General features: G+C 44.2%; 1 protein-coding gene across 2 annotated transcripts in view; it reads left to right on the top strand.

The window, feature by feature from the left end:
* The window catches only part of si:dkey-234i14.6, a 152,276-nt gene that overhangs the window by 55,117 nt on the left and 69,569 nt on the right, over positions 1-27,590 (top strand). For both annotated transcript variants that reach the window (XM_038806250.1, XM_038806249.1), the window contains exon 2: positions 215-391. In XM_038806250.1, coding sequence (XP_038662178.1) covers positions 215-391 — 177 coding nt within the window. The remainder of the gene's footprint in view (positions 1-214; positions 392-27,590) is intronic.

The following is a 27,590-nucleotide window of genomic DNA, read 5'->3' on the forward strand; positions in this document are numbered from 1 at the left end:
GGCAATTTGGATTCAAATTTGACCTTCTAGTTTGAGAAACTGCAGTGAAATCCAATGATTTTAATTTATTTTGACTGCTGACTGAATCATATACATTTCCACATGTTAGTAACATGATAGCAATTTAGTACATTTTAATCCAATTGTTTGGTGGAACTTTAGCTAACAATCTATTTTTTCCCCCCTTTTTTCCTCCCCACCCCACACTTGCCAGTTCACTGAGGAATACCTGAAGAAGATCCCAGCGTGCGACTTGCCCCGTGTGATTATAGTTTGTGATGGTTCATGTGGTGTGTCGAGTTCTGTACTTGGAGTCAGCACAGACTACATTGTGGAGTCCTGCAATGCTTATGGTGCGAATGCAGCCATTGAGAGAGCAGATCAGCGACAGGTACCATTTAATTTCCTCATGATTAATTTGCAGCTGGTTCATATTAGCTTCTTCCCTTCTCACACACGTGCCGGCTATAGATTGTCCCTCACAAAGATAGCACTTTTTTTTTATTTGGTTACTATCTAATGCACTGGGCCTCCCATGGCATTGCTCAGTGTCAGAAGATACAGTGATGACCATATTTGAATGAATGAAAATCGCTTATTGTCACGAGTAGGCTTCAATGAAGTTACTGTGAAAAGCCCCTAGTCGCCACATTCCGGCGCCTGTTCGGAGAGGCTGGTACGGGAATCGAACCGTGCTGCTGGCCTGTTTGGTCTGCTTTTTAAAAAGTCAGCGATTTAGCCCAGTGAGCTAAACCAGCCCCCACTGTATTTTATCAATACAGTGTGACGATGCTGTCAAATCAGGTCACGACTGATCTGATGTGGCTTGCCTCCACTTTCCTTTGTGCCCCCATAACCCATGACACCCTTGTCTATCAAAATTCTATCTAACTTGACTTTGCAAATTGAATGACCCAGCCTTCACTGCTTTCTGCAGAAGAGAAGTCCCCATACTAACGACTCTCAGAATAAAATTCCCCCTCCCGATCTCCGACTTAAAAAGGAGAACCTCTTATTTGAAACTATGTCTCCCTGGTCCTCATCTATCTCTCCCAAAAGGGTTAACATCCCTCTTGTACCCACCCTTTAAAGTTACTTTGGCCTTTTTTATGTTTCCGTAAGATCACCTCTCATTGTTCTGAACTCCAGTGAGTACAAGCCCAACTTGTTCAACCTTTCTCCATATGTGTCACAGTGGTTAGCACTGCTGCATCACAGCGGCAGGGACCCAGGTTCAATTCCAGCCTTGGGTGACTGGCGGTGTGGAGTTTGCACTTTCTCCCCGTGTCTGCATTTCCTCCCACAGTCCAAAGATGTGCAGGTTAGGTGGATTGGCCATGGTTAAATTGCCCCTTAATGTTCAAAGGTTAGGTGGGGACTCGGCCTAGGTAGGGTGCTCTTTCAGAGGGTGGGTGCAGACTCTATGGGCCCAATGGTCTCCTGCATTGTCGGGAATCTCTGGTTCTATAAATCCTTCATCTCAGGATTGAGTGAAATAGAACTGCTCTCAACTGTTTCTCTTGCAATTATATCCTTTTTCAAATAACTAGACCAAGGCTTCGGATGTGGTTGCACCAAAACCCTGTACAGTTGGAGTAAACCTTCCTTATTTTTATATTCCGTTCCCCTTGCAATAAACACCAACATTTCATTTCCCTTCTTTCTCCCTTGCTGTACCTGCAGCATAACTTTGTGTTTCATCTATCAGGGCACCGAGATCCCTCTAGACAATCGAGTTCTGCAACCTTTCTCAATTTAAATTGTGAACTGCATTTCGATTCTCCCTACAAAGTGGGCAAGTTCCTCCCTCCCTTTCACCTGTTGATTTTCAAGCATCTTTGGGAGGTTTTCTACATCTTCTACGGACACACAATACCCGTTCAAAGCTTCTGCCATTTCCTTGTTTTCCATTGGGCGGCACGGTAGCACAGTAGTTAGCATTGTTGTTTCACAGCGCTAAGGTCACAGGTTCGATTCCCGGCTTGGGTCACTGTCTGTATGGAATCTGCATGTTCTCCCCGTGCTTGGGTTTCCTCCAGGCGCTTCGCTTTCTCCCTCCTGCCCTCAGGTCCAGAAATACTTTTTTGTTAGGTGAATTGGACATTCTAAATTCTCCTTCAGTGTACCTGAACAGGTGCCGGAGTGTGGTGACTTGGGGCTTTTCACAGTAACTTCATTGCAGTGTTAATGTATGCCTACTTGTGACACCACAAAATATTATTATTATTATTATCTTCCTGGATTGTACACCGAACAATACTTTTCATTGTACCTCATTACACGTGACAATAAATCTAAATTAAAATTGTGGGATATTATTATTAAGGTTATTAATTCCTCACTCCAGAAGCCCAACACATCCCTTTGGTTACTCCTTGCCTATTTAAATGCTTGTAGATGCTTTTCTTTTCCGTGCGGAGTCTGCACGGTCTCCCCGTGTCTGCGTGGGTTTCCTCCGGGTGCTCCGGTTTCCTCCCATAGTCCAAAGACGTGCAGGTTAGGTGGATTGGCCATGATAAATTGCCCTTGGTGACCAAAAAGGTTAGGAGGGGTTATTGTGTCACGGGGATAGGGTGGAAGTGAGGGCTTAAGTGGGTCGGTGCAGACTCGATGGGCTGAATGGCCGCCTTCTGCACTGTATGTTCTATGTTTTCCGCTTTTATAATTCTAGGTAGCTTTCTCTCATACCTTAAACTAAAATATTTCCCTAAATATTGAGTGAGCCCAAAGAACTAGAGTCATGCATTCTTCCTGGCAGTACCAGCAATGCTGACTGTGTACAGCTGTGCACAGGGCCGTTTGCACCATCGAGATTGCCCTTGGGGAAATGTCTATGTTCAATGTATCATATGAATAAAAGTCATTGTTATGATGCACTTCAATGTGATTTTCATTATAGCATCAAATATTTTTATACCAGTGACTAAAAATGTTTTTTTTCTTCTGGATGACTGTTTCTCTTCTTTCGTTAGAGAGAAGAAGGTTAAAAGGTGACTTAATTCAGGCATACAAGATGATCAGAGGATTGGATAGGGTGGACAGTGAGAGCCTTTTTCGTCAGATGGTAATGTCCAGCACGAGGGGACATAGCTTTAAATTGAGGGGAGATAGATATAGGACAGATATCAGAGGTAGGTTCTTCACTCAGAGAGTAGTAAGGGCGTGGAATGCCCTGCCTGCAACAGTAATGGACTCGCCAACATTAAGGGCATTTAAATGGTCATTGGGTAAACATATGGATGATAAGGGAATAGTGTAGATGGCTTTAGAGTGGTTTCACAGGTCGGTGCAACATCGAGGGCTGAAGGGCCTGTACTGCGCTGTAATGTTCTATGTTATCCTGGGTTACATTTAATTATGTTATTGATATTGGCAGCAACTGAATCTTCAGATAGATTTATATAACCTGTGTCTGCACTCGGACCAAACCAATCAGTTCCTGCGTTTCTACCTTACATGAGCTTCCTGCAAGCCTCCTTCTTCTAATCCTATCAGCATTTCCTTCTTTCTCTTCTTCCTCATAAACTACATCTGTAATGGCATTTATGTCTCAAATATCCTTTGTGGTTTTCCATTGAGGGAAGTGGGATGCAGTTTAACTGAGGACACCTTTAGCCTTGCAAAAAATAAATTGGAGCTGACGGCTCCAATGAAATTGTAATGAAATTTTCTGCTATTTAAAAGGTTTTTTACCATAACCTATAAATCATATAAAACTAAAATGCAAACCGAGAACAATACGTCAAGTTGCAGTGGTGTAATTCGCATCCAGCATCAATGTGGGGACGGGGGAAAATTGCCCAACGATCCATTTCTTTAAGTGCTGCGCAGGGACCTTGGCTGAAAAGTACACCACCCTGCATGTCTAGGCCAAGACTGGTCTTGTTGATGTCAACCCATCGACAGAATGTTGGACTGTGGGAGTTCATGTGGTGAATTGGCATTTGGGTAAGGTCCAGGGTAGTGGATGACAGCTGTGGAATTAAACACCCAGTGAGCTGGAGAGGAAATCTAATGAAGAGAAAGGAATGCAGTGAGACAAATCTGTGTTCCAAAAACCCCAGCATAGCTGCACATTATTGCTAAATCGCCTAACTGTACCAAGAAGGTTGGTCCAGTATTAAAGAAAGCAACCAACGTTTTGTTTCTTTGCAAAAACCATCATCGCTCCCTTTGGCGTTTGTTCCGCGACACTTGATCTCTCTCTCACCCACTGGTGGGCAGCCTGCGATCCCAGGGACTGGTGCAGTCCACAAGCATTTTGTTGACTGTTGCTCACGTGCAGCATTCCCAACTTCCATTATTTCTTTTTCCTACCGGTATGACTGGTGAAAAACAAGGGCAAGTGGAGTGAGGTGCGTGCTGATTGTTTATAACATTGACTGTGAGAGCTGTGCGCTCCCTTTCCATCCCAATATTTCTTTTGTTTTTACCATTTGACGTTTTTCTATTTCTACTTAAATTTACAGTACCCAATTCATTTTTTCCAATTAAGGGGCAATTTTAGCGTGGCCAATCCACGTACCCTGCGCATCTTTTGGGTTGTGGGGGCGAAACCCACGCAAACACTGGGAGAATGTGCAAACTCCTTACGGACAGTGATCCAGAGCCGGGATCGATCCTGGGACCTCGGCGCCGTGAGGATGCAGGGCTAACCCACTGCGCCACCGTGCTGCCGCCATTTGAAGTTGATGACCGTTCTGTGAATATGGGCAGGATTTACTAGCTGTTCACTGCGGCAAGAAATCCCGGTCCCAGGGGGCGGCGCACCGCTTTCCCGGTGACGAGGGCTGCTGTCAACGGGAAATTCCATTGACAACGGCGGGACCAGTAGATCCTCCTGGCGGGTTGCCTCCTCTGCCGAAAAACACGTGGGGAGTGGGTGGGTGGGGGGGGGGGGGGGGGGGGGGGGGGGGGTCGTCGGTAAATCCCGCCCTCTATAAATGTTTTTCTGTAACTCATTCTAAAATATTCGGCATGTATTAAATGTATTTAATCGAATTAATGGGATCCTGGTCCCAGCCCAATTTCAATGCTGTGACCCACTGAGATGAAAGAGGGTCAGTCATGCACGCCACTCACTAGCCTCTCACTAGCCGATGTTGCCCATCACTGTCCGAACCGACCATTTTTGTTCTACCTCCCTCCTTTCAACAACATTAAAGCGCATCACATTTCTCCCCGTCTTCAGTTCCGAAGAAATCATTTGACTCATCAACTAATTCTGCTTTGTTTTGCCAGAGATGCTACCGGAGCATTTTAGTTTCTCCAGCACCCCCGGTTTCAGAATTCCAGCACCTGCAGTATTTGCTTTCCTTGCTCCCTCTCTTAGTTGACTTCAGAGGTAGCCGACCAATGATGAAAATTTGACCCTGTAGCAAAAAGTAAAATACTACAGATGCTGTATAATGGAACTAAAAGCAGAAAGTACGAGAGATAGTCAGATTTGGCAGTATTGTGGAGAGAGACACAGGGTGAACATTCAAGTCCTTTCATCAGACATTGTCCAGCTAACAACTCTTGCTGCAGGACTGTGGTGGGCTGCACGAACAGAGGTGCTACCTCTGAGTATGAGATGCAAACCTAGTCTCAACCCACTGGAGTGAATGCATGAGATCTCCTGGCACTTACTATTTTGAATGTGAGCAGTGATGAATGTAGGAAATTGTTACATATTATATTTTATATTTTGTTACAGTAATGTTATTAAAACATTCCAATACACACAGGCAGTATGTCTGCTAAATCTATGATTAAGTAGTCTGAAGGTGAGGTAATCATTGATTTTTACCATTTACTTGTTAACAGAGAGGTGGCTAATGGAATACTTCTTACAGAAAGGAGGTTCCCTGGGGTGTAGACAATTAATAAGGGATGGATAGTCCTAACTAAGCAGATCGTGAAACTACGTAGTGGGATACAGATGACGTAATCATTAGAAGGAAGCAGGTTTGTCTGTAGTTTTTGGTAGTACTGTATTGCCATAGAATTATTGGAGTCTGACGAGATAGAAGGATTTTCTGGTTGTTCCTGACAGTTTCTTCTCTCCGAAGGTCTGCAGAGAGACTGTAACTCTGATTGCTAGCTTTATTAATGAGTGGATTTTGAACTGTCTTTTGGTTGCTTAGTTGGAATGTATATGATCTCGGGTGTAGTTAGTGAGTTAAACTTTTTCCTTGTATTTAGGAACTGTTTTACTGTTAATTGTAAAGCTATTTATTTGAAAACATGGTAAATTCTGTGTTTAAATTAAAAGTTGGTTTTAACTTAATGGATACCTACTGGTCCGTGTCATTAGTCCTGGGGTGAAGCATTGTTTCCTCACAGTTTAACAAATTGCAAATTGTTTAGGGTTTCTCGTCCAATATCACAATATCAGTTTCTCATCCAACATCCTAACAAAAACTGGGGTCTGGCTGGTATCCTAACCGAGCAGGACAAGTTCCTTCAACTAATATTACTAAAATGGGTCATTCTCATATTGCTGTTTGTGGGACTTTAGGTTGGGTTATACATTTGAGGACGGGCTCCACGCACCCCTATATAAATGTTGGTGCAAAACTGCCCCTGGTTGGCTGGCTCACTCCCTGCTTTGATATCCTCGCCAAAGGGGCTTTAAACATTATGAGGCAAGACTTTCGCTTCTCTCCAGCTGGAAGTCCTGTCTCATAGAGCTGCTAGCCAATTGGCAAACAACAACTCCGCCATCCTGGAATTACCACCGGGAACAGTAGGCTCTGCCAGTATTGCAGTTAGGCCAAGGCGGAAGCGTCAGCGATGAACTCTGCCCAAGAAATAGGTCTAGTATCTCGCCGGGGCCAGGTTGGCAGACCCCAGCAAGGGCAGAGGCATGGCAGAGGAGGACGTGGATGCAGGGAGCGAAAACTGTCATGGGAAGGGAAGAGGAGTGGAGGGGCGGGACGGAGGAGAGGTGTGAGAATGGAAGGGAAGTGGGTGAGGTGTTGGCGGGTCAAAGAAAGGAGACATCCCTGCCTTTTTCATTGGCCAGAAAACCTCGGGAACAAACATGCCAGGCTGCACATTTGGTGAAAGCTTGTCCTGTGGCCGGTTAAATCGGAGGATGAGTGCAACCCTTAATTTGGCTTTAAGAGCCCACTTCAAGGCCTTCGGTTGGGCCGCAGGCAATAGGTCTTTGCCACTGCACATAAAATGATGGTGAAGGGGTGGGCAGGTGTGCCCGCTGATGGCCTGCATTGCCTCATTTTACAGCTATGGTTCTATAAAATCTAACCCCTTCTGTGTGAAAGTTGGTTGCACTTCCTATATTGCAAGAACGATAATTTAGCAAGTACTTCATTATCGGTTGTGAATCACTTTGGAATATGTTGTTGTGAGATTTGTTATCTAAAGAAAATTCTTAACTATGTCAATTCATAATTTAGATTTTTCAATATGTTGTGTTATTGTCAAGCATGTGTTCTTGCTAAAGCAGCACACAGCTAAATCGCTGGCTTTGAAAGCAGGCCAGCAGCACGGTTCGATTCCCATAACAGCCTCCCCGAACAGGCGCCGGAATGTGGTGACTAGGGGCTTTTCACAGTAACTTCATTTGAAGCCTACTCGTGACAATAAGCGATTTTCATTTCCTTTCATTTCATCACATCTAATAAATTGAATCGAATGAGTTGGCATAATGGCTAGCATTTCCGCATCAGTTAAATTTGTTACAAGACATCACATCTGGGGCGAAATGCTACGACCCCACGCAGCGGCAGAAATTCTCCGCCACCCGAGAATTGGCGGGGGCGGGAATCGCGCCACGTCGAGCGGCGAGCCCCCTGCGGCGATTCTCCGTCCCACGATGGGTTGATGTCCCGCCCCTGGGAGGCCTCTCCCGCAGCCGAGATATGAACAACCTCTGGTGGCGGCGGGATCGGCGGCGCGAGCGGGCCCCCGGGGTCCTGGGGGGGGCGCGGGGCGATCGTACCCCGGGGGGTGCCCCCACGGTGGCCAGGCCCACGATCGGGGCCCACCGATCGGCGAGCGGGCCAGTGCCGTGGGGGCACTCTTTCTCTTCCGCCACGGCCTACACCATGGCGGAGGCTGAAGAGAATCTCCCAGCGCGCATGCGCGAACCGGCGAAGGCCTTTCGGCCAGCCCCGGCACCGGGCGGCGGGCGTCAAAGGCCGTTGGTGCCGGTTTTGGTGCCAGTCGGCGTGGTGCCAACCGCTCCAGCGTGGGCCTAGCCCCCAAAGGTGCGGAGAATTCCATGCCTTTGGGTAGACCCGACGCCGGAGTGGTTGGCGCCACTCCGCTACGCCGGGACCCCCCGTCCCGCCGGGTAGGGGAGAATCCCGCCCCTGATGTTGAAAATTGAGGTGTTGTATTCCTAAGAGGCTAACAGGCTCATGGAGTGTTTACATGAAGAGGAGGGGAACAAAAATACAAGTTGGGTCCAGGTAACCATGTGAAGAGATAATTGGATACCCTTTCTACAGTGAGAAGAATTGATGGATGGATTGAGAGATGTGGTAGATAGGCTGGATCAGTGCCAATTGTTGGGCTAAATTCCTATTTCAAGGAAATTTGCTTGATTACTAATGAGAAAATCTCAATTTGGACAAGGTTGAAGAGGTGAATTTTGAAGCCTATCATGGAAGTACTGACCTTTTTCAAAATCTGGCAAAGGCTCGAGTAAATTACAAATTGTGCACAGCATATGAAATAAAACCATAATCCAGTAAATAAAACATGAGGAACCGTTCCTCTAGTGAGGGGCAAACCAAAGAAAGTCCATTAAAACATTGAAAATGAGGGCAGCACGGTGGTGTAGTGGTTAGCCCTGCTGCATCACGGCGCCGAGGTCCCAGGTTCGATCCCGGCTCTGGGTCGCTGTCCGTGTGGAGTTCGCACATTCTCCCCGTGTTTGCGTTGGTCTCGCCCCCACAACCCAAAGATGTGCAGGGTAGGTGAATTGGCCACGCTAAATTGCCCCTTAATTGGGGAAAAAAATGAATTGGGTATTCTAAATTTATTTTAAAAAAACATTGACAATGAATTGCTTAAATGCTTTCTTGACTATTGCCAGCACAGGCTGTAAATGTTGGGCCAAATTGTTTTAAGGAACTGAGGAGATCAGAAGGGAGAAAGTTGGAAAGACTGAAGAGTGAGAACAGGCATTCCAGCGGGTCGTGGTGCAGTGAGGGAGTGACCGATACTGTTAATATAAAGATTTTTTTAAACTGCACCTACAGTTTCTGGATGTATGCCTCTCCTTTCTCTCTCCAGCTCTACCCTGCTCCCTAATAAAGTGTTATGGGTGCCATGATGTGGAGATGCCGGTGTTGGACTGGGGTGAGCACAGTAAGAAGTCTTACAACATCAGGTTAAAGTCCAACATGTTTGTTTCAAACACTAGCTTTCGGAGCACTGCTCCTTCCTCAGGTGCAGACTAGTGTTTGAAACAAACATGTTGGACTTTAACCTGATGTTGTAAGTGTTATGGGTGTCAGCCAAGGTCATCAACTTCAGTGCACTACTGACATGTCCTTTGGTTGAAGTGAGGAAACTCTCACCTCAGGTTCCCCAGAAGATCCTTTTGCTCCATCTTCATCGAGAGGCCTAATCAGCTTCTAATGTACACTGCTACGTACCTGCATCTGATGAGCTTTCCGTTGACCTTGTGCTATCACACCTTGTCCAACATTGAGTATTTCAGCAAGAGCTAATTCCATCCAAATATGAAGCAATTGACGTCATCCCCTGCTTCAAATTGCAAGCCCTTGTTTCATTCCCCACCCATCCAGGCTAATAACTGCTGGCTACTGACTGGCTGAATCAGATTGTTCTCAGCCTTGAGGTCCTGTTGAACAAAATTTCCAATCCCACATCTCTATCACAGAGACTGTTAAATTCCATTTCTCACATCCCTTTCCTCCTTCCCTATCTGTCACTGAAAGTGATATGCTTGTCTCGTGCTCAGGTAGACTTTTTAACATCCCCCATCCTCCATAAACCTCTCTCTCTCTCCAAACAAACCCCCCCCCCATATTTTATCTCCCACCAAATACTTGCCCAGTATCTGTGTGTGTGCTGAACTATGTTGGCTTCTAAACTCGGCCACTGTCTCATAATTAAAGACAAGGTATGAATTTTGAAAGCCCCTCTCTTCCAAATTTCCTTGGGCCCTAAAATGACGATTGTAGCTTCCTCGCAACACCCAGCTCCAATCTCTTGTGAAACACCCTGACATGCCTTCAAGGTGGCCAAACCTTGTGCCTCCAGGAACTGTGACGACATGTTAGCTGATTCTCAGCCCAAGAAACTGAATCAAAGTTCCCCACTGGGACACTGCAGATGTGAGGAGTGTTCGAGCCAACATTTCCAGCAGTGCATTGTTCTACCAGCACTGCACTGAAACGTTGCTTCAGTTTACATTCTGTATTCCTGCTGCGTGGGGCCTGAAACCACAACCTCCTGATCCAGCGAATAAACAAATGTATGGCAAACTTTGCTCTGTTGTCAAACTGAACAATTCACATGAATTGCCTTGAAGGATTACTATTTTCTTTGTTCTTGCAATGTTCCTTACAAACATCTTATTGTCCATTGTTGCTCTGGCAAAGTGGTGGAAACTGCTTGAAATGTTCCAACTCAGTAGCTTAATGCAGGCCATGATGGAGGGCATTAAGTGTCAATGACATAACGTGGACCAGAACCGCTTGTAGATCCAACCAGGTCGAGGAGGGCAGGTTTCGCTTCCTGCGAGCCTTCAATGAACCCAGTTGGATTTTCATGAAATTCAATCAATGTTCATGGTCATTTTCTTCCAGCAGTATTTGAGCTTGACATTTATTTTTGTGCCAATTGTGTTCCTAAATTGGACAGAGTGCTGCCCTTCTCCAAAGAAAAGTGAGTTCACTGAATACCTTAATCTCTCCATTGAGGCTGGGCTCTTTCAAGCGAAATACTGACTCTGCTTTGAACATGAATTTAAAAAAATATTTGCATGAACAGAAAAGGTCTGGAGCAGGGAAGCTGGTTTCCCAGGACTCTGGGTCTGTACTCGTTGGAGTTCAGAAGGATGAGGGGGGGATCTTATTGAAACTTACAGGATACTGCGAGGCCTGGATAAAGTGGATGTGGAGAGGATGTTTCCACTTGTAGGAAAAACTAGAAGCAGAGGACACCATCTCAGACTAAAGGGACGATTCTTTAAAACAGAGGAGGAATTTCTTCAGCCAGAGGGTGGTGTATCTGTGAAACCCTTTGCCGCAGAAGGCTGTGGAGATCAAATCGCTAAGTGTCTTTAAGACAGAAATGGATAGGTTTTTGATCAATAAGAGGATCAGGGGTTATGGGGAGAAGGCAAGAGAATGGGGATGAGAAAATATCAGCCATGATTGAATGGCGGAGCAGACTCGCTGGGCCGAGTGGCCTAATTCGGCTCCTATATCTTATGGTCTTACGACTCTGACACGTGGATGTTACCGCCCGTTTAGTCTCCTCACATCATGGCTGATTCATTCATGGTGAGAAGGTAGAAAAATTTGGAATAAGGAAATTTGGCATGTCACCTACGACTCTCACCAACCTCTACAGATGCACCATAGAAAGCATTCTTTCTGGTTGTATCACAGCTTGGTATGGATCCTGCTCTGCCCAAGACCGCCGGAAACTACAAAAGGTCGCGAATGTAGCTCAATCCATCACGCAAACCAGTCTCCCATCCGTTGACTCTGTCTACAATTCCCGCTGCCTTGGAAAGGCAGCCAGCATAATTAAGGACCCCACCCACCCCGGACATACTCTCTTCCACCTTCTTCCATCAGGAAAAAGATACCAAAGTTTGAGGTCACATACCAACCGACTCAAGAACAGCTTCTTCCCTACTGCCATCAGACTTTTGAATGGACCTACTTCGTATTAAGTTGTTCTTTCCTCTACACCTTGCTATAACTGTAACATTATATTCTGCAGTCTCTCCTTCCTTCCCTATGTATGGTATGCATTGTCTGTACAGCATGCAAGAAACAATACTTTTCACTCTGTACTAATACATGTGATAATAAATCAAATCAAAAAATGCTGCTTGTTGACATTTGGAACAGAATGTCCAGTTTGGAAGTTGATTGTTTATATAGCTAGAATTAAACTGCAATGTGAACTGAATCTGTTAGATTGCTCTTGGAGTTGTTCTTTCACCTGGCATCGGGCTCCATTTGTAGACTTGGGATGTCCATCTTCAGCCCTCCTCCACCTATCTCATCCCTTCCATTGTCATCCAGCCTTATATGAACTGCTCTTTCTTCCAGTAAAAAGGACAAAGATGTTGGGTGGATTTTCCGTTAGCCAGCGTCAAAATCGGGGAGTGCGATCGGGTGGAGAATAGCTACCGATGCCAAAGTCGCAATAGGCGCTGGTTTGACGCCAAAACGTGATTCTCCGTCACCTCACAAAAACGGTGTCACTGCGTTTCACTCTGCGTGTTCTTTAAACACCATTTGCACATCGTTAGTGGGCCCACCCACAATTCTCCGCCTCTGATGGGCTGAGTTCCCAATGGCGTGGTTCACTTGTGCCAATCCCGAGTGTCAATCACGGACCTGGCCAATGCCACACCTCCATGGGAATTGACTGTGTTCCATGCGGTGCCGGTGCGAGCCCCTCAATGGGAGCGGAATTGGTCCAGGTGCGGCGCCGATTTTTCTGTCGCAAAAGTCCACAGATTCTTCGTTGGCGTCAGCACTTAGTCTCCGAATCGGGGAAACCTGCCCATTGTCTTTGATTCATATCAAAAAGTGAAAAAATGAAATGAAAATCGCTTATTGTCACGAGTAGGCTTCAAATGAGGTTACTGTGAAAAGCCCCTAGTCGCCACATTCCGGCGCCTGTTCGGGGAGGCTGTCACTCATTTTATCCTTCAAGCTGATCAGTGCCTCGGATCCAAGCTGAATTTTTGCAAACCTCGGGATGAGCCAGGTTTCTGATCCCGTACCTTCTCTATTACAAAGACCTCTTGTTTCGACCATCATAGAGCAGCAGCCCTGGACTCGGCTATTTGCTGTTGAATCACTCACCGTGCCTTGGACTTGAAAACTCCAATGTTTTCCAGTGAGAATGAAAGAGGTTATCCCACTCTCCACAAACTTCAGTTTATCACAAACTCTTCTGCCTGTATTTTGATCCACACCCGAGTGCTTTGATTGACCACTCCTAATAATTCCTCCCTTCGTTTAATGTCCATATTTACTCTGCTTGGAACTACAAAGCACCTTAGAAAGTGAACATTTACCATTTTATGTTTTGATTGGTGTCTGAGGCTTTTACTATTCTGCTTTTGTATTGATCCATATCAAAAATCACGCAAAAAAAAGCGTTACACTTTCACTACAAGATGTCAATTAAATTCAATCCTGTTATATTATGATTCATTTTGCCCGCTTCTGAATCTTACCACGTGTTGGGTATATATTTTAAATAGCTAATCATATAAAATGAAATGAATGGCAACGACTTGCATTCATCTGGGACTTTTCAACACATTTTCCAAAAAGCTTTGCAGATGAAGGTTAGAGGACACTTTAGGAAATTAATGGGCACTGTTCAATGCTTGGGGAAAAAGTGTTAGAATAGATGATTGAAGACTTTGACATTGAAGAGTCTACTAACCAGGAAGGATTCATCGAAGGTTCCGGAGAGCAGGGCCAAAGTTAGATTTGTTTTTCCTACAACAATTTGCATTTATACTTTTTAAAGTACTGAACAATCCTCAGATACTTAATGAGTTATCAGATAAAATTGAAGCTGAGCTGCATAAGGAAATGTGAGGACATCAGACTGAAATAGGTAGGTTTTTAAAAAAGTGTGAGGTAGAGCATCTGACCGGTTTAACAAGGCAATTCCAGAGGTAAAGGTCTCGGCAGCGGAAGGGATTGCTGCCAGTAGTAGAAAGATTGGGAATGTGCAGCAGATCCAAATTGGAGGAGCAAACTAACTGTTGTCGGATTGGAGGAGGTTAGCGAAAGGGAGGGGTAAGGCCAGGTAAGGGTTTTATAAGCGATTGGGCTAAATTTGTGTGTTTTTATTGTTGTCCGGGATCAAAGTACAAGGTCTATGACCCACGATTTCTCCCGATTTAATGACTTTCAACAACAAGCTTTTGTGGTTTTTAAAATTAAGGATTATTTATTATCTTCCATTTGCACCAGACGTTTAGCAATGTGATGGCTCACAGGACAGATACAGATGAAGAAAAAATCAATGCAATTGCAATCTGGAATTATTTTGGTCTCATTCATAGCAGGTTTGTTGAGCAGGTGTGGTGTTTTTGGATGAATTGATGCTTTAGATGGATTGGAGGTCATGTAATAGCACAGGATTCTCTGTATGCTGCAGGGTTTACTGCAGTTAAATTATTATAAAGTTGATAAGGTGAATTTGAAGTTGGCACAGGTTGAGGTGGGGTGGAAGACTCCTACTCCCACTTACTTTTTAAAAAAATAAATAAATTTAGAGGACCCAATAATTTTTTTCCAATTAAGGGGCAATTTAGCGTGGCCAATCCACCTAGCCTGCACATCTTTAGGTTCTGGGGGAGAACGCCACGCAAACGCGGGGAGAATGTGCAAACTCCACACAGTGACCCAGAGACAGTATCGAACCTGGGATCTCGGTGCCGTGAGGCAGCAGTGCTATCCACTGTGCTGCTCCTTCTGCTCCCCATTTTCAAGCTATAGCTAAATATTACCTCAGTTACATAGTTGTCCTATGGCTGGTTCAATAGCTTAGATGGTGTTTTTAATGATATCAGTCTCAACAGCTTCTGCTGTCATTTTTAAAAGTGGGTCGCAAGCATGGTAGCCTCAATCATGTGATTTGTTTCAACTCCTCAGACTCTTTTTTGCAAATAATGTGATATGCTATGTCAGTAAACATCCTGCGCGGGATTCTCCATCTCGCCAGACCCGTTTTCTGGTGCGGTGCGCCCCCACCAGCAGAGGGACCCTCCATCCCAGCAGCCGGCCAATGGGGTTTCCCATTGTGGCCACCCTCACACCGTCGGGAAATCCACGGGTGTGAGTGCGTTGCTGGCAAAACGGAGGATCCCGCCGACAGAAAATCCCGCCCCCTGTGTGTTGGCTTTTCACACTTGAGATTTTGAGACATCCAAGTTGGTTGTGTTTGGGATGTGAGGCTATTGAAACACTATGATCTCCAATCGTCTACCACCTATTGAGTTTTGCCATTGCTTTATCTCTAGTGAATGAATGGGGTTTTTCTATAAACTCCATTGTCTGCAAATTTTGATCTATTCTTAAACAATGAGATGTGCGAATCTCACAGGCACTTTATTCAGGTCCATAGTTAATCCAGTATTGGCTGCAGTCTTGTGCTGTCGACAGTTGGCATGCCAAGGACGTCACATGGTATACTATAGCCACCTTAACATCTTGTGCCCTTTCTTTTAGTCTATAGCTTTAAAACTTGTAATTTCTTCATCCCTTTGCTGGACATGACGCATGGATGAGAATTTTAAAATTAACTCCTAGTTAGCAATGCCCCAATGTAGGTCTGCATATGGATGCTAGATGGATGAGATTAGTGCCGGAGAATATGATTCAGTAGAGTTTTGGAGGTGTTCACATTTGAAAGGAAAATGGGAGGCAGACCAGGAGAGCATTGGGATCGTCACGTCTAGAATAACCAAGGCATGGTTGTGACTAAGATAACGATGTGCCTCTATAGTCTAAGAGCCATGTCCCAGCCTAGAACCCAAGGTAGAAGGACACATCTCAGAACATTAAAGTTTTTCCCTTCTTATCACTACCTCCTCCTTGATCTACAAGTATTTCTGGAATGTTATGAAGTGCTTTACAGTCAATACCAGTGCAAAATATCTGTTCAATGCTGGCACTGTTTCCATATTTCACATTTTTGATTCCAGGACCCACACATATTTTACATTATTTTCTTCTTGATACAGGAGGGATACTTGTAGAAACTCTTCCTATCTGTTTCTACATTTTGAACTAGCTTTCTCTCGTACTTTAAATTCCTCATTATGCCTTTTAGCCATTCTTTGGCAATTTCTAAAATTTGTCCAGTCTTCTGATTCTTGGGATGGCAGGATTGATAGATGAGGAGAGATTGGGATTAGATTCGCTGGAGTTTAGAAGAATGGGGGGGGGGGGCGGGATTGACCAGGGACATATCATATTCTAAGAGGACTAGTCAGGGAAGATACATGAAGGATGTTCCTGATGGCGGAGGAATCCAGAACCATGGATTGCAGTCTGAGGATATGGGGCAGATCGTTTAGGACTGAGATGAGCAGCAATTTCTTCACTGAAGGTAGTGAGCCTGTGGAATTCTCTATCACAGAAAGTGGTTGAGGTCAAAACATTGCCTGACTTTTTAAAAATAAATTGAAAATACCCAATTCATTTTTTTGTTCCAATTTTAGGGTCAATTTAGCATTTCCAATCCACCTACCCTGCACATCTTTGAGTTGTGGGGTGAGTCCTATGCAGACACTGGGAGATTGTGCAAATTCTACACTGACAGTGGGCCGGGATCGACCCCGGGCCCTTGAAGGCATGAGGCAGCAGTGCTAACCACTGAGCCACCATGCCACCCAACATTGTACGTTTTCAAGAAGGAGTCAGGAGTAGCTCTTGGGGCTAAAGGGATCAAAGGAAATAGGGAAAAGCAGGAACTGGTTACCGAGTTGGATGGTCAGCCAAAATCGTATTGAATGGTGGAGTAGCTTGAAGGGCCGAATGGCCTACTCCTACTATTTCCTATGTTTCTATATTTCTGACCTACCACTAATCTTCTCGGTACTGTGCATATTTTCTTTCAATTTATCTTTACCTTTCCTCGTTAGCCACAGGTGATGCATTCTTTCCATTGAATGATTATTTCTTGACAGAATATAACTTTGCTGAGAATTATGAAATATCTTCTTAAATATGTGCCACTGTACTTCTACTGACCTACTGCTTACACTACTTTCACAATTCACTTCATCCAGCTCCATCCTTATACCCTTCTAATTACCAATATTAATGTTTTAAACATTAATCTGAGACCCAATCTTCTCTACTTCAAACTAAGCACGGTAGCATGGTGGTTAGCATAAATGCTTCACAGCTCCAGGGTCCCAGGTTCGATTCCCGGCTGGGTCACTGTCTGTGTGGAGTCTGCACGTCCTCCCCGTGTGTGTGTGGGTTTCCTCCGGGTGCTCCGGTTTCCTCCCACAGTCCAAAGATGTGCGAGTTAGGTGGATTGGCCGTGATAAATTGCCCGTAGTGTCTTAAATAAGTAAGGTTAAGGGGGGGTTGTTGGGTTACGGGTATAGGGTGGATAGGTGGGTTTGAGTAGGGTGATCATTGCTCGGCACAACATCGAGGGCCGAAGGGCCTGTTCTGTGCTGTACTGTTCTAAGATTCTAAATGCAAAATTCTATGATCACTGCTACCTCGAGCTATATGTTAATTAATCCAACTTCCTTACATACTGTCAGGTTTAGAGTGAAGCCTGTTAGTCTGGTTACTTTGGTGGAATGTCCACCTATCTTAAGCAACTCCTTTTTATTGCAACCAGTAGGTTTCAGTCACAAAGGTAAAGCCAGGGGTCATACATTTGTCAGTGAAAAGTCTATTTAAATGAGATTCTTAGAAAGAGCTTTACTGAAAAAAATCTGGTAAATGTTTGGTGATATATTGGTGAATAAAACTATGGGGCATTCATGATATAATGGGACAGTTAGGGTACTGGAGAGGTGGACTGAATATTTTTCCCTCATCCATGGTTTTTCTTCTGTTATGTTTTCTTTGTTTAAAATGATGTAAATCGGCATTGATAGCTAAATAGCCTAATGAATGTACTTTAGCAGATGAGCGATACTGCAGTTCCATTGGAGCCTTGCATTGATCAGTGACTGGCTGAATATACAAAGCTGTATATGTTATTTTTGGGGGGGGAAACTGAATCCCTTCAGTTTTCCTAGGAATACTACAGTTGATTTACGCTGGGGTTGTTGATTTTAGATTAAATCTGAAGGGAGTGTTTAATCACATTTTTAAAAAAAAGCAAAATAGAATATGCTCTTCTGGAATGTGTTGCTCTTCGAAAATGTCTGGAAAACACACTCTATGAAGTCACCTTCTGGGCTACCTTTTGCCAATTTGATTTACCCAGCCTATATGAGTGTAATTACTCATTACAGATAGCCTAACAACTCCCACAGTTGACTTTTTCCCTGTACTATTTATCCTATCTCTGTCCAAACTGATTCTGCAGCTCGACTAAGTAGAACAAAAATGATTTCCCACCATTGTCATAATGTTAACATGTTCGGACCAAATTCCCCATTTTAACCATTTACCAATTTACCATTTGAACACCTCCAATAACTAAAGAAAAATTGAATTCTCCAAGAGCCCACATGAAAAGCATTGCAATTGAGGTGCAGCTGCATCACACGCTGATATAAACTTCTGAACTTGGTAGGGCTTTGGGCAGTTTGAGTAATGAAAAATGAGACTGCGGTAAATCTAATATTGTTTTCTTTGCTGAGTTTGAATTGAATGGTTGACACATTAGAAACACTCTACGAAGCTGAAATTTGTGACACGAGTTCAAGTTTACTTTACTTGTTTGGCATGGATACAGCCCAATGATTAACCAATGATTAAATATAAACCGAAACATTTTTGCCCTTCTCTGGTACTGAATTACAAACAACTTTCAATGAGATTTTTTGTAAATTTCTACATGCATCTTCAACTTGTATGAAAGTATTAAATGATGTACATTATGTGTAACGTCTTCTGAACAATTAAGCAATTGCTATTCAGTTCAATATATAGTCGAGCTAATCCGATATCGCCATTGAAGATGCTGAACACCATCCAGGAAAATTAACACATCCAGGAAAATGCAAAGCGCTTGATTGCCACCCAATCCACAACCTCCAACATTCACTCCCTCTCCATCGACGTGCATTGGCAGCAGTGTGTACCATCTATAAGATGCACGACAGCAACTCAGCAACAGCATCTTCCAAACCCCAACTCCCTAGAAGTAAAAGGGCAGCTTATGCACGGGAACTAAAAGGTGTTCGAAACAATTTTGTGTCTGACCATCTTCAATGCAGCAGTGGACAGTAAATGTATTGTGTAGATTGGCAGGCAGACGGGTGAGATTCAAGCTGGGTGCCTGTGCTCTTTGGGCAGCACCGTGGTCAGCTCTGTTGCTCCACAGCGCCAGGGTCCCAGGTTCTATTCCCGGCTTGGGTCACTGTCTGTGCGGTGTCTGCACGTTCTCCCCATGTCTGCGTGGGTTTCCTCCAGGTGCTCCGGTTTTTCCCACAAGTCCCGAAAGAGGTGCTTGTTAGGTAAATTGGACATTCTGAATTCTCCCTCGGTGTACCCGAACAGGCGTTATGTGGCGACTTGGAGCTTTTCATAGTAACTTCATTGCAGTGTTAATATAAGCATACTTGTGACAATAAAGATTATTATGATTATTCTGGGCTTCCCGCCATTGGATTTGGAGGGGGGGGGGAACCCCAAAGATGCATGGGTGAATCCTCCTTGGATGTTCCAGGTGATTGCCCGGATGTGCTAACTTTCTCTGGGCAATTACGCTGTGCTGGAAAATCCTGCACGGGGCTCCCAACTGACAGGCCCAACTATCATTTGCAAACCTGGACCAGCCCCACAACAAAGTCTGACCCCCCCCCCCCCCCCCCCGTATCTCACCTGGCCTGAGTCACGAATGAGACCAGTTATGGCCCATGGTGTTTGCTCCAGTTTCTGAAGGGATGGCTGGAGTGTTAGCTTTGGAATAAGGAAGGGGAAAGGATAAATGGAAACTTGGGTCAATGTGCCACTATTACGTGAAGAACTGTACCCTGGGATTGATCACTGTCTCTGAGAGGGAGGCGAGAGGGAAAAGATTAGAGAAAACAAGGTAAATGAAAGGAGGACAAGACAGATGGAGGCAATCAATGCCTCTCAGAGAACCTGAGTAAAAAAGAGGTATTAGGCTGTTAGTCTTGATCTCTGTACGCATACCTTCACATACGAAGAATAGCTGGAGGTTAATTGTTCTTTAACCTGCATCAATGATGCTTATTTCTAGGGCTCAGACTGCAGCTTATTTGATTGGAGTTTAAGGATTAGTGTTTAGAATTGGGCAGCATGGTAGCATTGTCGTTAGCACAATTGCTTCACAGCTCCAGGGTCCCAGGTTTGATTCTCGGCATGGATCACTGTCTGTGCGGAGTCTGCACATTCTCCCCATGTGTGCGTTGGTTTCCTCTGGGTGCTCCGGTTTCCTCCCACAGTCCAAAGATGTGCAGGTTAGGTGGATTGGCCATGTTAAATTGCCCTTAGTGTTGGGTGGGGTTACTGGGTTATGGGGATCGGGTGGAGGTGTGGGCTTTGGTAGGGTGCTCTTTCAAAGAGCTGGTGCAGACTCGATGGGCCGAATGGCCTCCTTCTGCACTGTAAATTCTATGAATTAGAATAGGATTCTTTGAGTTTGACTGGAGATTAAAGATTAGTGTTTGCAATCAGGACGATATTCTGAATCTCATAATCTATTTAGGCTCTTGCACATAAATACACCCAGGGCCTCTACCCACAACCCCTCTCCCACCCCACAGAGCTGATCTTGGCAAAAGTTCAGCTTTTGAAAAACTGGATACTTCATTGGGGCGCACTGTTCTATATTGCAAATTGAGCAATCAAGAAGTTCAATATTGCTGAAAGTGATCTGTTGTTGAAGCTTTTTGTCTTGCACTGATCAGTGTTGTAACAAGTTTTCAGGGATATCAGCATGACATCGCGAGGTGGGAAATGTGTCATGTAATCCAGCCTTTGTTTCACTTTTGCTTTGAGCAGAGTACACCTTTTTGATGCCTTCAAACTTTAAACCTACGTATAATTGTTCTTGTGTGCCCTGCCACTGTCTTAATAAATGAACCCACAACATGTTTACACCAATGTCTTACACGCCTTTGGTGTCTTGTATGGTAGATAAGCTCAAGGTATTATATCACTGTAATAACATGGCAACCAGGACTAGCTCCAGAATGCCAAAATTAAAATGATCACTGCAATTTATAAGTGCCTGCAGAATAAATTGTTGTGAACATTTGAAATTTGACATTCTCACATTTGTCCGGGATGAAATTTGATATTCTTGCATTTGTCCTGAGTGTAGTGGAAAACAAATTTGGCAGCATTCTTCTCTTTGCAGCAGTATTCAAGTTCTGTCATTCCAAGCGAACAGACCAGCACTGCCACTGAAGACATCTGGGCAACGTCAATTGGCCCAATCATTGAAAAGTCAATTGTTTTCCAGTACCTCCTGTTCATTTGATCTGTGCAATATTCTATTCTGAGCTTGATCAAATGAGGGTTTTCAGAGAAATTGGCTGATATTTTAAACCTATTAATCGCGAGGAAATTAGAAAGCTAAAGAAATTAGAAACAGAAGTCTGTTTGACCCAGAAAACAGATTTTTTTTGTTGTTGTTGTTATCATCTTGTCACTTGATCATTCTCTCGACAGAGGCTAACTTTATGGTGATATTATAGACAAACATTAATAGACAGGCCAGGGAGCCACATTACTGTTGCCCAGCATTTAGAGCTGACACACGCGCACTTTTTTCATTCATCGCTAATTATAATCTTCCATGAACCAAACAAAATTTAAGCTGTGGTTGATATGCGATCTCTGCAATGGCCTTTTTAGTTGTTTTTGTTCATTCTGGTTTCATTTATCGTGGTGCTCCACACTTATGAGAAAACACTAGTTCACTTTCTTCTACCCTCCTGCTGCATTTTGTCTGGGAATTAACTGAACCTTTAATCAAATTTGATTCTTGCTGCCAAAATAAAAACAGTTCTCAAAAGAAAATGGGCTTTGGATACTCGCAGAGACGCTCAAGGTGTGGGTCTGACAGGCATGCAAACATTGCAAAATGTTTTGGTATGTGTTCTCTTGGATAAACCTCAATTTAATGAGCAGTGGAATCAGAATGATTAATTCAAGCAAATGCAAACAGTGCCTCAGTTGTCAGGGAGAGTGGGAGATTGCAGCAACTCACCAAGCCTCCTTTGACCACACCTTCTAGACCTGCAACCTCTACCACCTAGAAGGGGAAGGGCAGCAGACACATAGAACATACAGTGCAGACGGAGGCCACTCGGCCCATCGAATCCGCACCGACCCACCCAAGCCCCTACTGCCACCCCATCCCGCCAACCCAACAAACCCTCTTAAACCGTTTGGTCACTAAGGGCAATGTATCATGGCCAATCCACCTAACCTGCTCATCTTTGAACTGTGGGAGGAAACTGGAGCACCCGGAGGAAACCCACACAGACACGGGGAGAACGTGTGGACTCCATACAGACAGTGACCCAGCAGGGAATCAAACCTGGGGCCCTGGAGCTGTGAAGCCACAGTGCTACTCACTTGTGCTGCCCCTATGGGAATAGCCCCACCTGCTAGTTCCTCTCCAAGCGATACACGATCTGGACGCCCATTCCTTCACTGTCACTTGTTAAGAACAAGGGGGCCGGTTTAGCTCGACAGCTCGTTCATGATGCAGAGCGAGGGTTCAATTCCCGTACTCTGGTCCCTCTGCACCCCCTCTAGAGTTGAACCTTTAATTTTGAATTATCTCTGTGCTCGATCTTCCTACCAAAATGAGTCACTGGAACTGTGACGGTTTACAGTGTGGCTATTGTTTGTGTAGATCAGCTGCAAGTTCTAATTCTTCAATTCAATAGGGAGACAACTGCTCCTTGGGAGATTAGGAATTAAATTGGATGATTGTACCGTCTGTGGTAATAATCTGATCTCTGGCCTGTGTAAATCTCAGTTTTTTTCTGTTATATTACTTGGCTTAAGTAATATATGTTGTTACTAACTGTAGATGATGTTGAAGAACACTTGAGTCTTCGAAGTAAACTGAAAGAATTTATTAAGTAACGGTATAACTAATAAATGAGTTCGACACTCCGCTGAACTAACTCTAGCAATGAAGTAAGAATAAATAACTGTACGTACTTTATCTAAGCTACACATGGTGGTTAGACTGTGATATCACTCTGCTACACTGCTGCTATCTGGTAATTCCTGCATGGAAAAGAGAGTTGGAGCTTCTGGGAGCTCAGTTATATAGTGGATCCAGTAATGTCCTCTAGTGGTAGTGTTACAGCTAGGTGTTGTGATTAGCCCTTTAGTTACACGTCTGTCGACATATCATTACAGTTTCAACTGGACAGCTCACAAATAGGCGCAGTATTTAATCTTAATGCCACCATCTTAGAAAAGCGAGTAGTGGAAGGACGATTGAACTGGTGTAGCTGCTCCTGATTCAATGACTCTCTGGCAAGTGGGATCAAATCGCCAATCAACATTCAACACTTCAGCGATTGCATGAAGAAAATATATTTGGACCAGTTGCTGGACTTTCCCATCACTCCTGGGCTCACTGATTGAAATTGGCCTCCGGTCTGAGAATTCCTTTCGCAGTTTTAAATTCTCATCCTTGTGTTCAGACCCCTCCAGAACCTTGCTCTCCCTATATCTCTGTGACCTCCTCTAGCCCCACAATCCTCAGGTTCCAACAATTCTGGGCTCTTGACACACACTTCTCTTGTAATTACCTTGAAACAGTCATCGAAAATAGAAGTAGGAGTAGGCCATGTGGCCCATCGAGCCTGCTCCGCCATTGAACCATTCATCTGATCATCAAATTCAATATCCTGATCCTGCCTCCATACCCCCCCCCCACCCCCCCCCCCCCCCCCCCCCCCCATGTTCCTTGATCCCTTAAACCCTGAAGCTCCAAGAGCTATATCTAATTGGTGGCCTGGATCCTAAGTCCTGGATGACTGGGGGAATCTCCCTTTCAAAATCTGTTACCTTTGGAAGAGCAGGGGAGCAAAACTGGATTTAACAAAAAAAACTTGTCAGACTGCTTCCTTAGTGGAGCGTGCAAAAATATATGACCAAGATCTGAGCGCAAGAGTGTCTTTAAGTTTGAAGCAACTTGCTCTTTTGCCAAAACTGTAACATTTTGCCCTGCTGAAATGGGTCAGGCTGTTCTAACTTAAATGTACCGAGTACTCCGTGTCCTCTGCAGCTTCCAAAGTATGCTCTTGTACTCAGTCCTGTGACACTGGAGGTTATAAGTTGAGATTCCTGGAGAACAACGTAACAGTCCTTATGGTTCATGGACATCTTGTGACAGACTGAAGGGGACCCAGTTGCAGTATGTTTTTAGCGCACGGGGCTGGTTCTGACACTCCCAGCAAAATTGATTGCGGTTCCTTTGATCTTCCACCACAGATGTCCTACTGCTGGAGGATCAAAGACAACACAGAGATATTAACCAGCTAGCAATACCGAGTCATATTTCCTGTCTGTCTCAGGAATTAACCCTCGCTACACATGGATACTCATGTGGACGCATCTTCTTGCAATGTATGGAAGCAGCTTGTGTATTAGAGCTTTTATTTTTCTAGGTTTTGTTTTCTGATGCGTCCCATGACATTTTAGGTGGCAAACACGGTCACGCTTTGAATTATTTTCTGGCCTTTCTTCAATGCTCAACTCCCAGGCCATTGCCAAACACACTAAAAGCGGGTATACTAGAACAAACTACAATTGTCTTGGTATTGTTAGACTACTACAAAAACTTGAGGCTGTCGAGGTAAATGAAACACGAGCTTTATTTCAACACTGCTTAAAATGCTCTCCAAAATATCTTTCCCCAAGGCTGTATGAGACCAAATCATGTGATGATGCATCGCTTGCTGTGATGATTTACATAGGAGATGGTGATCATATTTAATGATTAGAATTAACTCATTAAAACCCAGTCGAACACACTACGTTGCACAAACATGGGATGACTCATCCTGCAGCTTTTTCCCAGTCCTCCGATCTCTTGGGGTCTGAGAATCCAAGAGTACCGAAAATTGATGTGACTGGTGACAAATAGGCCGGGATTCTCAGGTTCCCCAGCCGCGTGCATCTCGGCTGGGTGCCGTTCACTGACAGCGAGACTCAATCAATCGATGTGGCTATTGTCTCTGAGCTCGAACCCCAGGGTCCTTTCTTCTTGTGATGGTTGTGCCTGGGGAGCTCCCAGGTTATCGCTGATTATCTGTTCTGATGTTCCTCCTTTTATACCAGTTCTGCTAGCCCTGAGTCATGGGTATATGCCCACACCTGGCCTGAGTTCTATTGTCCCATCCAGACTTAAACGTGTTAATAGGAATAAACAGATACTCCTGCTCAGCCACAGTGATTCAATCAAGATCCATTGTTCTCCGAAACACTCTTGTCTGACCAGCTATTAGCCCATCATGGAGTCTGATCGCCTCTTTATTTATTGGTTGTCCTGTTCCGAAGTTCATCACCTGTGTCTGGAAGTCAGTTACATATTCATGGAATGGTTTTGTTGTTGTTTTGTGCAAACGCAAGTGAGTGATCACAAGTCCATAAAGCGAATAATGAGTTTATGTTGACTGGGCTGCAGACAGCGAGAATCGATTCCAGCCATGGCCTCATTTTTCAGATTCTGTACCCGGCCGATGTGCCTTGTCAGTCTTTTCCCAGGACCCCAACCTTCTATCAATTAGCCAATCTTCTATCCATGCTAATTGTTCCAGCACCCTGGGTGAGTGTGTGGTCAAATTCCAGCCCCACAAACTCCAGAGTCCCAATGCAAGTGAATTAACCAATATGTTGTGTATTTCCCTGAGATCTTTAACCCTTGACTGCTCCAATGAGTTGCAGGCACCAGATTTCTAAGTAAAACATTAAAAAAACTTTTATTTATACAAAGGAAAAAGATGAATGTAGAATGGTAAGAAAAGAACAATGGTCTGCTGATCTAACTATTCCCCAAACCCCGTCCACCCTCCACCCAAACACACATTACGGTAGGGGTAGGGAAAGGACTGAAAATAAAAGGCGTGAGATGGTTTTTTGCTGACAAGGTAGCGATCTTTGTAGCCAGCTATCCTCTCTTGGTGGTCTTCAACTAGAGCCTGCAGGCTGTAGAATTCTCTCTGGGAAAGTCACTTTCACTTTTAACAATCGGGGTCTTTACATTGAGAATTCTTCCTCTGATGTCGGCTCAGTCCTGACAGGCCTCCACCTGATTAACTTCTTGCCTCACATCTCACTCAGACAATTTTAGAATTCTCTACCCGAGAATTTAAGCAAAGGTTGTCCGTCCACTCCAGACCTCGACCACTTGTCTGCTGTTTTTGCAGATCAAGATCCAGGGGAACTCCCACAGGTCAAACAGACTACAGAGAGGGAAGTTAGTTACAGCTCCCTAGCCTTCAGTTGGAGATTTGAACTGTACAGGCCTGATAGTGACAGAGTGCCCAAACCAGCTCCTGGCTGTTTTTTGAGATCTGAACAGGATGGAGGTAAAAGTGAGACTCTTCCCCTGACCAGCCTTTCTTCCGGAAGGTTCTGAATGGCTCCACCAATCGCAAGCAAGAACCGGAGTTGTCCCAGAATTTCAGACGCACTGTTGCCAAGTCCATCAAAATTACATCGCGGACTGTGCCACAGTGCATCAAGGGAAGATTTGGGTCAGTACACGACACTAGGGGTGTTTTCAATTTGACCAATGTCTGCAGGTTAAAACCAAAACTGCGATGTTGCAAGACAAAAAAAAATGGGACAGACAAGGATTTAACAAGTTTGTTACATAATATACTACCCCCAACACCATGGATTTTTATCTTACTAAGTAGCCTTTAGTGTAGTACCTTTTATTGAACGCTTTTTGGAAATCCAAATATATCACATCTACTGGTTTTCCTTCATCTATCCTCCTCATTACTACCACAAAGACTTCTAGTAAATTTGTCAGGCATGATTTCCCCTTCATGAAAACATGCTCACGCTTCTTGTTATGCATTCCTAAATGTTCTGCTATTACATCCTTTATAATGGATTATAACAAAGCTAACTGGCCTATAGTTATTTGGTGTTTATTTGAATAAAAGTGCTGCATTGGCAGTTTTCCACTCCTTTGATACTTTTTCAGAATTAAAGGATTCTTGGAAGATTACTACCAGTGCATCCACTATCTTTATAACTATTTCAATATTATGGGATGTAACCCATCAGTTCCAGGGGACTCAGCAGCCTTTAGCCCCACCCATTAGTTTCTCTAATACATTTTCGCCTAGTAATAGTTATTGTTTTTATTTTCTCCCCCTTTTGCCCCTTAATTATTTAGTATTTTCGAAATGTCATTCGTGTCTTTCACCATGATGACTGACACACAAAGTATTTGTGTAACCCCTCTGCTATTTCCTGGTTCTCCATTATTATTACCCCAGTCTCATGCTCTAAGGGGCCTATGTTCTCTTTGGCCTCTCTCTTCCTTTTTATATATTTAAAGAAGCCCTTGCTGTCCATTTTTATATTACTTGCTAATTTACCGTCAGTTTATCTTCTCTGACTTTTTTTGATCATCTTTTGTTGGTTTTTAGAACTTTCCCAACGCTCTGGCGTACCACCAATCATTGACACATTACTTTCAGTTTAATACTTTCCTTA

This window comes from Scyliorhinus canicula, chromosome 9 (assembly GCF_902713615.1).
Source record: "Scyliorhinus canicula chromosome 9, sScyCan1.1, whole genome shotgun sequence".
Classification (NCBI taxonomy): Eukaryota; Metazoa; Chordata; class Chondrichthyes; order Carcharhiniformes; family Scyliorhinidae; genus Scyliorhinus; species Scyliorhinus canicula.